The sequence below is a fragment of the Homarus americanus genome, unplaced genomic scaffold (genome assembly GCF_018991925.1).
Source record: "Homarus americanus isolate GMGI-L3 unplaced genomic scaffold, GMGI_Hamer_2.0 scaffold19518, whole genome shotgun sequence".
Taxonomy (NCBI): domain Eukaryota; kingdom Metazoa; phylum Arthropoda; class Malacostraca; order Decapoda; family Nephropidae; genus Homarus; species Homarus americanus.
In genome coordinates this window covers 151,132-163,689 of record NW_024723340.1, presented here as the reverse complement: position 1 = coordinate 163,689, position 12,558 = coordinate 151,132, and the positions used below count along the sequence as shown (strand labels likewise).

Sequence of the window (12,558 nt, the reverse complement as noted above, 5' to 3'; positions counted from 1 at the left end):
ATGAACAATGTTACCATCTCTGAAACTGAATTCACTGCAGTTACCAACTCCTATGAGAAATAAGATATAATATATACTGTACCAATAAATGTGAGGAACAAATAAAAATAATGTCAATAATTAAAAAAAATACGGTACCTGTATTACCATTTGATTCCTGGACAACGAAATTTATCATTCACTTCACTACACATGAAAACAGCTCAGAACAGCTGAGATTCACCACTCCCTCTTCCCCCACTCAGTGTGAACATTTAGCCCATAGGCTCAGGGTGACGTTCCAGAACGTCCACCTATTTTCCTTCATTTTTTTTTTTTTTTTTAATAGATATTTTTTCACGATTTAACCCCACGGTGGGGGGGGAGGGGGGGTTACTGCCAGCAGCACCCTAACCCAGGGCTTAAGGGTTAAGCCAGGAAGAAAGTTTATTCCTTTCTTTGTTTTAAATCTTTTGATGATTATTTTTTAATTTATTTTTTTGCATATTCTGTAAGTCATATTGTGTGTACATGTTAGATAAAAAGAATGAAAATTATGTATATACAGTACCCAAAATTATGAGTTTAAAAATAACCATAACATATCTGACAGATTGGCCTGGAGTGGTAGAAAGGGGTCTAAGGGGATGTGGCCCTAGTGACGAGTCTGGTGTAACTATTGCTATATAAATACAGAACTAATATAAGATACTGAAAACAAGAAAAACTATTTAAAAAGCAAAGAATATTATCATAAATATAAAGTAACAGCTTACACTCTTAAGTCAAATAAAGGCTGAAGCAAACTCCTAACTCCCTGTACCTTCTTTTCCATCATCCATAAACCATACCACCTACCCTTCTTATATTATTAACAATTGTACTTCTTCAAACAAAATCTATATACAATCTAGATGGAAAAAATACAGCTAAAAAATCAAGGAAAAACTAAATGAAAGTTTAACACAACTGCCATTTGCATAGATGCTGCCACTGTCTACCCCTTGACAACGAAGCCCCGGGCCGGATTTACCAATAGGCCAAGTAGGCCATTGGCATAGGGCCCACCGGTATCTGGGGGCCCACTGAAACTAATTTGTCGCGCAGCGTGCCAGCGTTTAACCTTGTTTCAAGTGTACACCGAATATTTCATTATATAATATATTCACAACCATAAGGGCCCCTGTACAATAAGTATAGGCCCTCAGTGGTCTTCAACTGGTGGGCCATGGGGTGGTTCTCAGGTGGGCCACGGACTAGGCCCTATAGTAAAATGAAGAAAATAAGATAAAATCTGGTGTCATTGTGCAGGGGTACCTAGTGACAGCACTAGGATCCCACTTCCTCGATCAAGGAATAAACAATTGAAATTGAATTGAATAAGATTAAATAAGATAATAAAAAAATATACAGTATTACCCCGCCTAACGCGGTTTCACTTAACGCGTTTTATCATATACGCGGTGCCTCGCCAGAGCTGAACTTTCACTTAACACGGATTTTTTCCACATATACGCGGTGAGTGTCCAGCTCGAGACGCTATTTTTAGATTTGCCCCACCCGCCACCCTGCCTGACTGCCTGTTTTAGCTCATAAAATTCATACAAATTACCCGGCCAGAATATAATTTACATTGCTGGAATTCTTATAATTTGGTGATCATTTTGAATATAAACATCATATATTTTGCATTAAACATACAATTTTTAGATAAAAATTTTTCTCTAGGTAACTATGTTATCTTTTGTGCAAAATATATGACATTTATATTCAAAATATTCCTGGTCTTACAAGGAATCCAGCAATGTCAATTATATTATCCTAACTTTAGTTTGAGGTATTATTTATTAAAATTTAGTGGTTATCCCACACATCTCCTTGGGATGGTTGGTGGGGGGTGGGGGGGAGGGAGGGACCGACCGACCATCTGTTACCCTGTGAAGAATTATTTTTTTTTTTATTAACTGAAGATATTTGTTTTAGCTCATAAAATTCATACAAATTACCCGGTCAGAATATAATTTACATTGCTGGAATTCTTATAATTTGGTGATCATTTTGAATATAAACATCATATATTTTGCATTAAACATACAATTTTTAGATAAAAATTTTTCTCTAGGTAACTATGTTATCTTTTGTGCAAAATATATGACATTTATATTCAAAATATTCCTGGTCTTACAAGGAATCCAGCAATGTCAATTGTATTATCCTAACTTTAGTTTGAGGTATTATTTATTAAAATTTAGTGGTTTTCCCCCAAAAATTTCTCTGAGAGGGAAGAGCCGGCAATGTAGTGTGAGAGTGGGAGGGAGTTGAGTCCATTATTTGAATGGACATTAACTTGGCGACTGTATTTCTCTATTTCTGTTAAGTATTAATTGTGTGCATGTACCATCATAAAATTAAGATGTTATTTTTACTACAACATAGGTATGTGCCTTCAAAAAGTGGAGTTTGGGGGTCGGGCCGGTTTCTATTGGAATTAATCCCATATGTTCTGTTGTTCACTTAACGCGGATTTCACTTAACGCGGGACCCTCTGGGTTCAATTGACCGCGTTAAGTGGGGTACAACTGTATATACATTTTTAAATGTCCGTGTCCCACCATCGATCTATCTATCTATTTATCTCTATCTATACATACATATATACTGGAGAGAGAGAGAATAAAGTTCAAGAAACCTTCAGCGCCTTGACGTGTGAAGGACAGGATCGTTTCACGTTCAGTACGTGTCAGGGTTACCGTTGGTTTGCTGACAGCTCGCTCAGCCAGTCAATATCTTCTCAGCCTCAGCTCAGTGATATTTTATATTGTGTATGCGGCACTCATTATTTACTAATGATATTTTACGTGTTGCATTAAATGGACTTCAGTGTTATATTACGTGTGTTTTTGTGTCTATTCTTTGTGATATTGATATCTCTTTTAGACTTACACTATTTTTTTGCTTACAGATTATTCTTGAGGATTCTCATGAGGTAAATATGTTGTCCCTGAAAAAAATATCTGAGTGGCTTACAAAAGAGAAAGTTAAAAGCAGCCAAAGCTGCACAACTGCAATCAGTTCCAAAGCTGACAACTTTTTTTAAACCAAAAGGAGATTCAGAGCCAAGTACCAGTGACAGTAAACTCCCAGGGGATGACACAGTAGATGTTCACTTTCATGATTCAGATGACGAAGCGAGGTCGGCTGAGTCACAGTCACAGAGATTAAGTAAATCAGCACCTACAGCAATGGAAGTACTGTACCACCTGTGACTGAAGCTTCATCCGATTCATCTCAGTTGACTTAGAAGAAACATTCTGTGGAAAAAGGTGTCAGTGTTGATGTGTGTATCAAGTGATACATATTGATTATTGAAACATGTAAACATTTCTATAAATTTGGGGGCCCACTGATGAGTTTGGCCTGGGGCCCACAAGTAGGTAAATCCAGCCCTGACGAAGCCTCCCTCCGCCCGCCATACTCCTTTCCCACCTCCCCCTCCACTGCTCACGTGCACAAAGAAATGTTTATTCCCTTTGTTTGACTTTGTGATAATTATTTCTTTTACTTGCTTTGTACAAAATGCATGTAGGATTGTGTGTGCATATAACCAAGTACAAATAGAAAAGAAACACGTATATCTACTCGAAATTAATTTTTTTAAATAACCATAACACCACATAGCTCCGCATGGTAGGGAGATGTGGCTACAGGACAGGTCGGCAACAAATAAACAACGCTGCAAATGAAAAGAATATTATCTGTAAATCTTCGTTTGTTTAAGGTATTTAGAGATTTAAGGTGGTATATATAGTGATGAGGTTCCGCTCTTCATGCAGGAACTTAAAGAAAGAATCTAGGGGTATGGTACAGTAGGCAAGCCCAGGATGAAGGAGCTTGCCGCGAGCATGTACACACAGAAAAAAGTACCGCACGGATTATGTGCAAAACAATATGACACCACAGACGAGGGATAGTGGAATATGTGTGTTGGTCCTGTATTGTGGTGGCAGCTCTGCTTGTCTTACCTGAAGGTGTCCTCACATATCTGTTGCTAACGACATATCCTGCTGTATATATAGTTGATGGTATAACTGAATGTGAACACATCATGTGATGTATGGATCATTACGGAAGTCAGCAGACCCCCCCCATCCCCCTGCGAGATACCTTTTTTTGTGTGTGTACAACTAACGTTCACCGTAAATGACCCACAGAAATGAATAAATTTTAATCCTTAAAAAATATTGTGCATATATAATTCAACTTTTTATTTATTTTTGCTTAAAAACTTAGTGTACTCAAGTATATATGGTAGACTGTATACATCCACAAAAACATAAGCTGTACTCAAGTACTGTATATAATTATGGTATACCGTATACATCTAATGTACATCATTCACTTTATCTCACACTGCACAAGGCCATCTTTGCTATATACACATACTGTACATTCTAGAATCTAGAACCTTAACGACATTTATTAGCATTTTAAACAAAAAACAACAGAATTTCCTGAAAGTATATAATAACTATGATTATTTTAAACCAAACCTAGCAACTAATTTTCATTGCAATGGTATTTGTACTCCCAATTTCTTAAATACTGTACTTATAAACTTTTTACTTTTACTTGAATTAATATGAAGAAAGATTATTGTACTTCTTCTTGAATAGGTTTTTCTCAGAGTAACAATATTTTTATTCGACTTTTTTTCAGAATTTCACTCGCCACTGACTCTTCATGGTCCCAAGGTTCATCGCACCAGTATTATAACTTGCTCTTTAGTTTCCAGAATTCACACGTTCACCAAATAGTCAGACACAAATGTATACAAAGTAAGAGATTCTCTTGTACAGGTTGACAATCCCTTATCCAAAATCCTTGGGGCCAGAGGCATTTCGGATTTCGGAATTTTTCGGTTTTCAGAATGGTTAGGTTTTTTTTTTTTTTTTTTAATGTGCATTAGCCCACCCGGGTATAGATCACTGATCCACATTGGGGCCTGGGGGGGTGGGGGTGGTGCCAAAATATAATAAAATCTATAATAATAATACTGTAATAATAATAATAATAATAACAATAGTAATAACAATAGTACAGTGACCCCTCGTTTAACGAACGCCTCGGTTAACGAAATTTCGGTTAACGAACTGCCTTCCATAAGGATCTTCAATTCGGTTAACGAACAAAAATTCGGTTAACGAATTTCTTACGAACCGACCTCAACATGTTTTCGCTTGCACTGACCGGGCAACCAGCTTTAGTATCAGTCCGCCAATACATTAATCGGTTCTAGGGCTTAAATTCCTTACTATTTTAGTAAATATCAAAGAAGTTTATACTATTCAATAATTTTTAAAAGTTTAATATTCAATTTTTTAGTCATTTTAACAATTATTGAACATAATTGAAGGTAAAGTTACTAGTTTATGCATCCAGCCTCTTAACACAGAAAACAGGCGTTAGTCTCTCTCTGTTTTCACTGGAGGTAACATCTTGCTTGAGACTCTCTTCAACTAAACGCTTTTTTTCTGTGTTTCCAAGCAAATTATTGGTCATTTTGAAATATATTTTACATATTGACAATATATAATGCAGTGCAGTGTTGATTTAAAGAAAATAATCTTGAATTACACCAAGAGAGCTAAAATTTTATGAGTGAAATGGCGCCATGGGGTGACTTCTCTTCCACCCCAATGCCTTCTTCCTTCTCCTCCACCCCCATTCTAAATCCCATCATCATCATCATCATCCAGGAGCCTTCTACATACACACCTCAAAGTAAGTGAACTTTTCTACCATTTTTGTTGAATTTAGGAAATTTTCGGTGAGCTGGAACCAATTACCCAAAAACCCATTGAAACAATGGTTTCGGTTAACGAACTTTTCGGTTAACGAACGACCTTCTGGAACGGATTGAGTTCGTTAACCGAGGGGTCACTGTAATAATAATTCATAGGTCTAGGTCGTGTTTCTCACTTTTGATTTTTTTTTCATTGTATTTCTTTATTATTATTGTTATTATTATTATTATTATTATTATTATTATTTTATTACTTCATTATTATTGTTATTATTATTATTATTAATTTTATTATTATATTTTATTATTATTATTATTATTATTATTATTATTATTATTGTTATTATTGTTATCATTATTATTTTATTTTGGTGTATTTTTATTAAAAATTGTATTTACAATGAATAATTATTATTATTATTATTATTACTACAGGTTGTACCTCTCTAGTCCGGCAACCTCGGGACCTGGCCGATGCCGGACCATGGAATTTCACCCTTTTCCTCGATAGATAGTGACTTGTGCTTACGCTTGGAAGCACTAGCACCACTTTCTCTGCTTCATGGTCTCTTTGAAGACATATTGAAGGGTTAAATGTCGTACAGTAGCTTCTCAAATTTCGCGAGTTTTTAATTTGACGTTTTTTATTTGAACACACCAAAAAACAAAACAATTTAAAATTTTGACGGCGGAGACTCGAATTTCAACGTGTTTGAACGGCCCACCTACGTTCAGACGACGTGCACAATCATGTAAACAGCGTCATTTCTCTTATGTACAAAAGATTCATTATTGTTTATTACTGAATGTCTTTTTGATTTAATTAATGTTTATGTGTGCAAAATGGGCAATACAATTCATTAATAATACGTAGAATATTAAAACACACAAGGAAATGAGACAGCATTGTTTTCATTGATTACAAAACCAGTGACTCACTGGTTCTACATATAAAACTGAAGAAAATAAGACCCTGGTTGTAGCTGTAGTAAAATTAATATGGTTATTTTAAGTAAAGTTATTTAATGTTAATAAATGGAACAGTAGAAGTAGCTAACGATAATGGTAAAGAAAAAAGAGAGATCGCGTATGTAAGTGCGCACATATGAAAACATATCGTCATTACTCTATATAAGAATATGAAAGCAACACTAATTTACCGTTCATATATATTTTAATTAATGTTTCTGAATTTTTTTTATTGAATTAATGTTTGTGTGCAAAATGAACAATACAATTTATTAATAATACGTGGAATATTAACATGAGGAGATGAGACGGCTGCCAGCATTGTTTTCGTTAATGCTTACAAAACCAGTGACTGATTGGTTCTACATATAAAACTGAAGAAAATAAGACCCTGATTGTAGCTGTAGTAAAATTAATGTAAAAAAATTAATATGCTTGTTTGAAGTAATGTTATTTAATGTAATAATTTGAACAATATAAGTAGCTAACCATTAACGGTAAAGAAAATAAGTGAGACTGCGTGTATGTAAGTGTGCACATGTGAAAACATATCGTCATTACTCTACATAAAAATATGAAAGCAACACTTATTTACTGCTCATATATATTGAAGGGTTAAATGTTGTACTCTGTATAAACAAGCAGAGAAAGAGAGCCAAACTGCCGGATGTAAACAACCTTAATTTCCCGCGGCTTTTTTATTTTTTTTATTTTGGGGGATTAGCCCACCCGGGCATAGGTCACTGACCCACATTGGGGCCTGAGGGGCAAAAATTTAATACGCCTGTAATAATAATAATAATGCAGATAAGTAAAAAAAAAAAAAAAAAAAAAACGCTGCTTATCTACCTATTGGACAAACTAAAATCGTGCCGAACCACGGGAGTTTCCGGACCACAGAATGCCAGACTAGAGAGGTACAACCTGTACCTGTATTACATTTTTGCCCCCCAGGCCCCGATGTGGGTCAGTGATCTATGCCTGGGTGGGCTAATCCCTGTTAAAAAAAAAAATCGGTTTTCAGAGCTTTTCAGTTTTCGGAATTTCGGATAAAGGGTTGTCAACCTGTACCAGTATTATGCATATATAGTAATGGTCTATTTTCTCCACCAGTGCTGATCGTGCAAAATTCTGGGTGTCAGAAGTGCAGAAGCATGAGGAAGATTGTAAGATTTATCTTTGCGGCACAAAACTTGATTTGGCAATGGATAAACCTCAGGAACGACAGGTTGACTTTCATGATCTTTCTGATTATGCTGAAGAGGTAAGCTTCCTGATATTGTTATTTGTTAAATAAAATATTTAGCATTTGAATGAACAAAGTCCCTTTAATCGGGTAAGGTAAGGACGGAGGCAAGGCGGGACGCGGCTGGCCAGGCCGGCGCGGGGTGGGGCGAGGCGTGGCGGGTGAGGTGGGGAGGAGCCGAGGCGTGGTTGATCGGACCAGGCCGGGGCTTTGCGGGGCGGGGCGGGGCACGGAACGGCAGGGCGGGGCAGGGATGGGAGGAAGGGTAAGGAGGGTGAGGTGAGGATTAGGACAGGGAGGAGGATGTAGGTTAAAAGACATGTTAAGTTATAACAGTTAGTACAGACACCGCTTTCATAACTGAAACAATTTCTACGTTCAACACTGACTAACAATCAAACTGCACTTGGGCTACTGAGAATGTCCAATATAATGTTACGAATGCAACCACCCTTGTACTGCCTGCTTCGTCAAGATAGTTACGAGATTACTTCAAAAGATTCTAACTATCACTGTATTGAACACTAAAGGGAAGAGGCGTGAGTTTTACGTTAAGTGCGCTGCCACCATTGTAATGAGGCCAGATTTAAGAGTAGAAGATATAGAGATAAAATTTTGTAGTAAGAGAGTAAAAAAGAGAGGAAGATTTTGGTAGCGTGGCCGTGATAGTTATTTACACTTATCTTATCTTATACGTCAATACACATCTATTACGTCTTAAGGGCGACTTCTCAAACACCGCTTCGTTACAACTCTTTATTAATTACGAACATGACATGGACACATTAATAACACCTTCTATTGAAGTTACTAGGACATTATGTTTACGTTACTTGGACATCATATTACGTTACTAGACACTGATTCTCGGACACGAACATGAAATTAATACACTTCCCACGTAAGTAACTCATCCCATGGAAAGCTCTGACAAAAACTCACGTGACCTAGGGGAGGCCTAGCAGGTGGTCCTGGGTTGTCTCTATGGGAGACTGCTTAGCTGGGCGCCGGAGGGAAGTCTCGGTCCTGACCGGAGGCGACAGGAGGCGGCTTGCCTCCGGCCCCTGACTTCTCTGGAGCAGGACTGGGGACGTCGTAGCTGGCCCTTCCTTGTTACAAGACACACTCTCTCTCTCTCTCTGTCTCTATGGGAGACTGCTTAGCTGGGCACAGGTGTGTCGAGGGCAACTCGCTCCTAACCGGAGGCGACCGGAGGCGGCTTGCCTCCGGCCCAAGACTTCTCTCGAGCAGGACTGGGGACGTGGTAGCTGGCCCTTTTTGGTTACAAGACACACTCTCTCTCTGTCTCTCTCTGGGCAGAGGGAGGACTAGGACGTCCTATATATTGGGAGGCGAGCCGTCAGGTTGAGCTGATCGGGGGGGGGCGGCGAAGGGTCTCCTTACATTTGCCCTCGCTAATGTAGGGTCAGGTCTGGACTTTTTCAGAGACTATAAGTTGTATATTCTGGAGAAATCTTCAGATGGGGCCGTGTGACATGAGAGGGGAGCCTGGCTGATTTATAACCCTTGGTCAGCCGCAAGAGTTACCCTACACTTGACCCCCCTAATGTCGGGTCAAGTCTGGACTGTTTCTGAGATGTAAGCTGTGGTCTGACAACCCATCACTACAGCATATAGCCAGTGATTTGGCTTTGCCATTACAGTAGGCTATTAAATCTGCAAATATTATTTTTCTTAAATATACCTTGCTAATTATAGTGTGCATCTTATGACCTGGGAAATATGGTGCTCTGTACTGTCCTGCAGTGTTGACTCCTCTTGATCCCTGGCACACAGCCTCCGATTTATTTGATTTATTTTTCATGGAAATCTGTGAGTTTCCGAGGGATGCAAGCTTTAAAACCACGATCTTAAAGGGAATACTGTGCAGTAATTTTCAAGTTTAGCCCCTTTCATATCGGCGGGTGTTAGTAAGTCGCTACAGCAATTTTGTTCTTCTGATCAACAGTGTCCATGGGCTGTTGAGCTTCCACAATATTCTTTACAAAGCCCCACACAAAGAAATCAAGCAGCGTTAAATCCGTTAAATTTGCCTCAGCTTTCACACAAACCATGCTGGAGATGTGGAACAACATGTGGGAAGAAGTGGCCTGTCTTTATGAACAGTCATGTCTGGAACATGGGTCACATTGAATCCTAATAACATTAGTCACAATCTCCCATCTTTGTAGGCAATATGTGCCAAACATTGAACTCTACAGTATAACTGTTTCCATTTCACAGCATTTTTCATTTATCTATACCCATATGGAATGCCCGGTATTTTTCAAGGGTATTAAGGATATTTGCCCATTTTTTTATGGTTTCATAATATGGAAGATGTAGGTTATACATAGAGAAAGTACTTTTCATACAACAGTACCATTCACTAGGCAGCAGATTGGTAAATTGCAAACTATAAATCCTGAGTTTTGACAAAAGTTATTGTATACCTGTAGTCATTGGTGGAGAATTTTAATTCAGATGTTGGATTACTGGTTACTTATTTTTAAGTTTTGTATGTGACTTCCTTGCTTTTGCTTAATAGGTTGGTGCAAAGGTAATAGAAACATCAAGCAAAACTGGGAACAATGTTGAGAAGTTGTTCAATTGTGTTGTTGAAGATTTTGCAGTTACAAATGCAGATGTCATGGCCACACTGGAAAACTCAACCATCACTCTACATAACAACAAGAAGAAAAAAGGGTGTTGTTGATTCATAACAGAATATAGCTGTGATAACTTTAATATGTGGTTAATGTACAGTATAGTTACTTACACTTTTATTTTTATGTACAGGTTGACATATGTTCATTCATCAACAGTGATGTTGAATGATGATAATAAAAGTATACTTTGTATATGTGAATGGTACAAATGACTTATATTCTTGAGGTTGTACTGTATAGATAATTTAATTTCAAAAAAGTTGTACAGTAATGGCCAGCATAACATCTTTGGTTGTGCAAAATTAGTTAAAATTTTAGGACTGGTTCTAGTCAGACACAAGCCTACTTGTGGTAAATATCATGCTGATATTATCATCTATGTGATGAGTTGTATGTGTATGGGCCTCTTATGAACACCTACCCACTGTGCTAGCCACGTGGTTTACTGCTGGTGTAATACACTTCTCTTGATAAAGATGTGCATGTGTATTTCTACTGGTTATTGAGAATATCTTCTTCATTCCATTACTACAAGGATAATTTCATAATTATTTTCCGTGGTACAAAAATTTTTCATTTTTAATTAAAAAGACAGTGACTATAGTGCATTTTTTCTCAGCTGAGAAAAGATGCCCTGCCCCTTCTCAAGAATTACAGCTGATTGGCAGTTTCAAACCTGTCCGATTTCGTCCAGAAGTAATGATGTATTTTTCTAAATTAGTTTATTTATAATCGTTGGGATGACCGTTTCTGACGAGAAAGATATTTAGCTAAATTATATAAAGATACATACATTTATTATTTCAAACATAAGTACGTAGGAAGTTTATCAGAAGTATTATACATGAATTAACTGTTAAACTCTTGTAGCAAATTCACGCTTTCGGAGGATGCATTTAACATACAGTCTCTCCTCGACTTACGACAACCCAGACATACGACGGTCCTGTCTCCTCCTCTGCTTCATCCAATTAATGTAGTCTACATGCTTAATTAAAAAATTATTGAGGCCCTGTGTGCATTCAGCTGACTACATTAAAGGTAAGTGCACAGTAACACTTTATTAATTTTTCATTATTGATTACTTTTACTGTACGGTATTTCATTTTAGAATTTCTACGTATTATTTTCGCCTTTTCAACTTACGATCTGGTCGTCGGGACGGAACCCCGTTGTAAGTCGAGGAGAGACTGTATACTTATTTCTACCAACAATAAGGCCTACTAAGACAAATTACGTATCAGTAATACTACATTATACAAAAACTAACATTTTAAAAGATTAGAATCACATTGAAATATTTACACGGCCGTCAGCAAAGGCGGGAAATGCGACTGCAAACAACTTCATATTTCCAGCTTTTGCTGACAGCTGTCTAAATATTTCAATGTGATTCTAATCTTTTAAAATGTTAGTTTTTGTATAATGTAATATTACTGATACATAATTTGTCTTAGTATGCCTTATTGTTGGTAAAAATAAGTGCAGTATACAGTATATATTGTATATGTTAAATGCATCCTCCGAAAATGTGAATTTGCTACCAGAGTTTAACAGTTAATTCATGTATAATACTTCTGATAAACTTCCTACATACTTATGTTTGAAATAATGAATGTATGTATCTTTATATAATTTAGCTAAATATCTTTCTCGTCAGAAACGGTCATCCCAACGATTATAAATAAACTCATTTAGAAAAATACATCATTACTTCAGGACGAAATCGGACAGGTTTGAAACCGCCAATCAGCTGTAATTCTTGAGAAGGGGCGGGGCATCTTTTCTCAGCTGAGAAAAATGCAATATTGTGCTTTTAGGCCTTAACCTATTTAATGTAAGCATTTGTTGGGGCTCATTCCAAATGGTTATGTTTAGACCTTCTTCTGGAA

The 12,558-nt window shown here is 37.1% G+C and overlaps 1 protein-coding gene across 2 annotated transcripts in view; it reads left to right on the top strand.

The window, feature by feature from the left end:
* The window catches only part of LOC121863408 (ras-related protein Rab-24-like), a 39,216-nt gene extending 27,870 nt beyond the window's left edge, over positions 1 to 11,346 (top strand). For both annotated transcript variants that reach the window (XM_042362036.1, XM_042362035.1), the window contains 2 exons: positions 7,865 to 8,015; positions 10,546 to 11,346. In XM_042362036.1, coding sequence (XP_042217970.1) covers positions 7,865 to 8,015; positions 10,546 to 10,713 — 319 coding nt within the window. In that variant the 3' untranslated portion in view covers positions 10,714 to 11,346. The remainder of the gene's footprint in view (positions 1 to 7,864; positions 8,016 to 10,545) is intronic.
* The last annotated feature ends 1,212 nt before the right edge of the window (positions 11,347 to 12,558 follow it).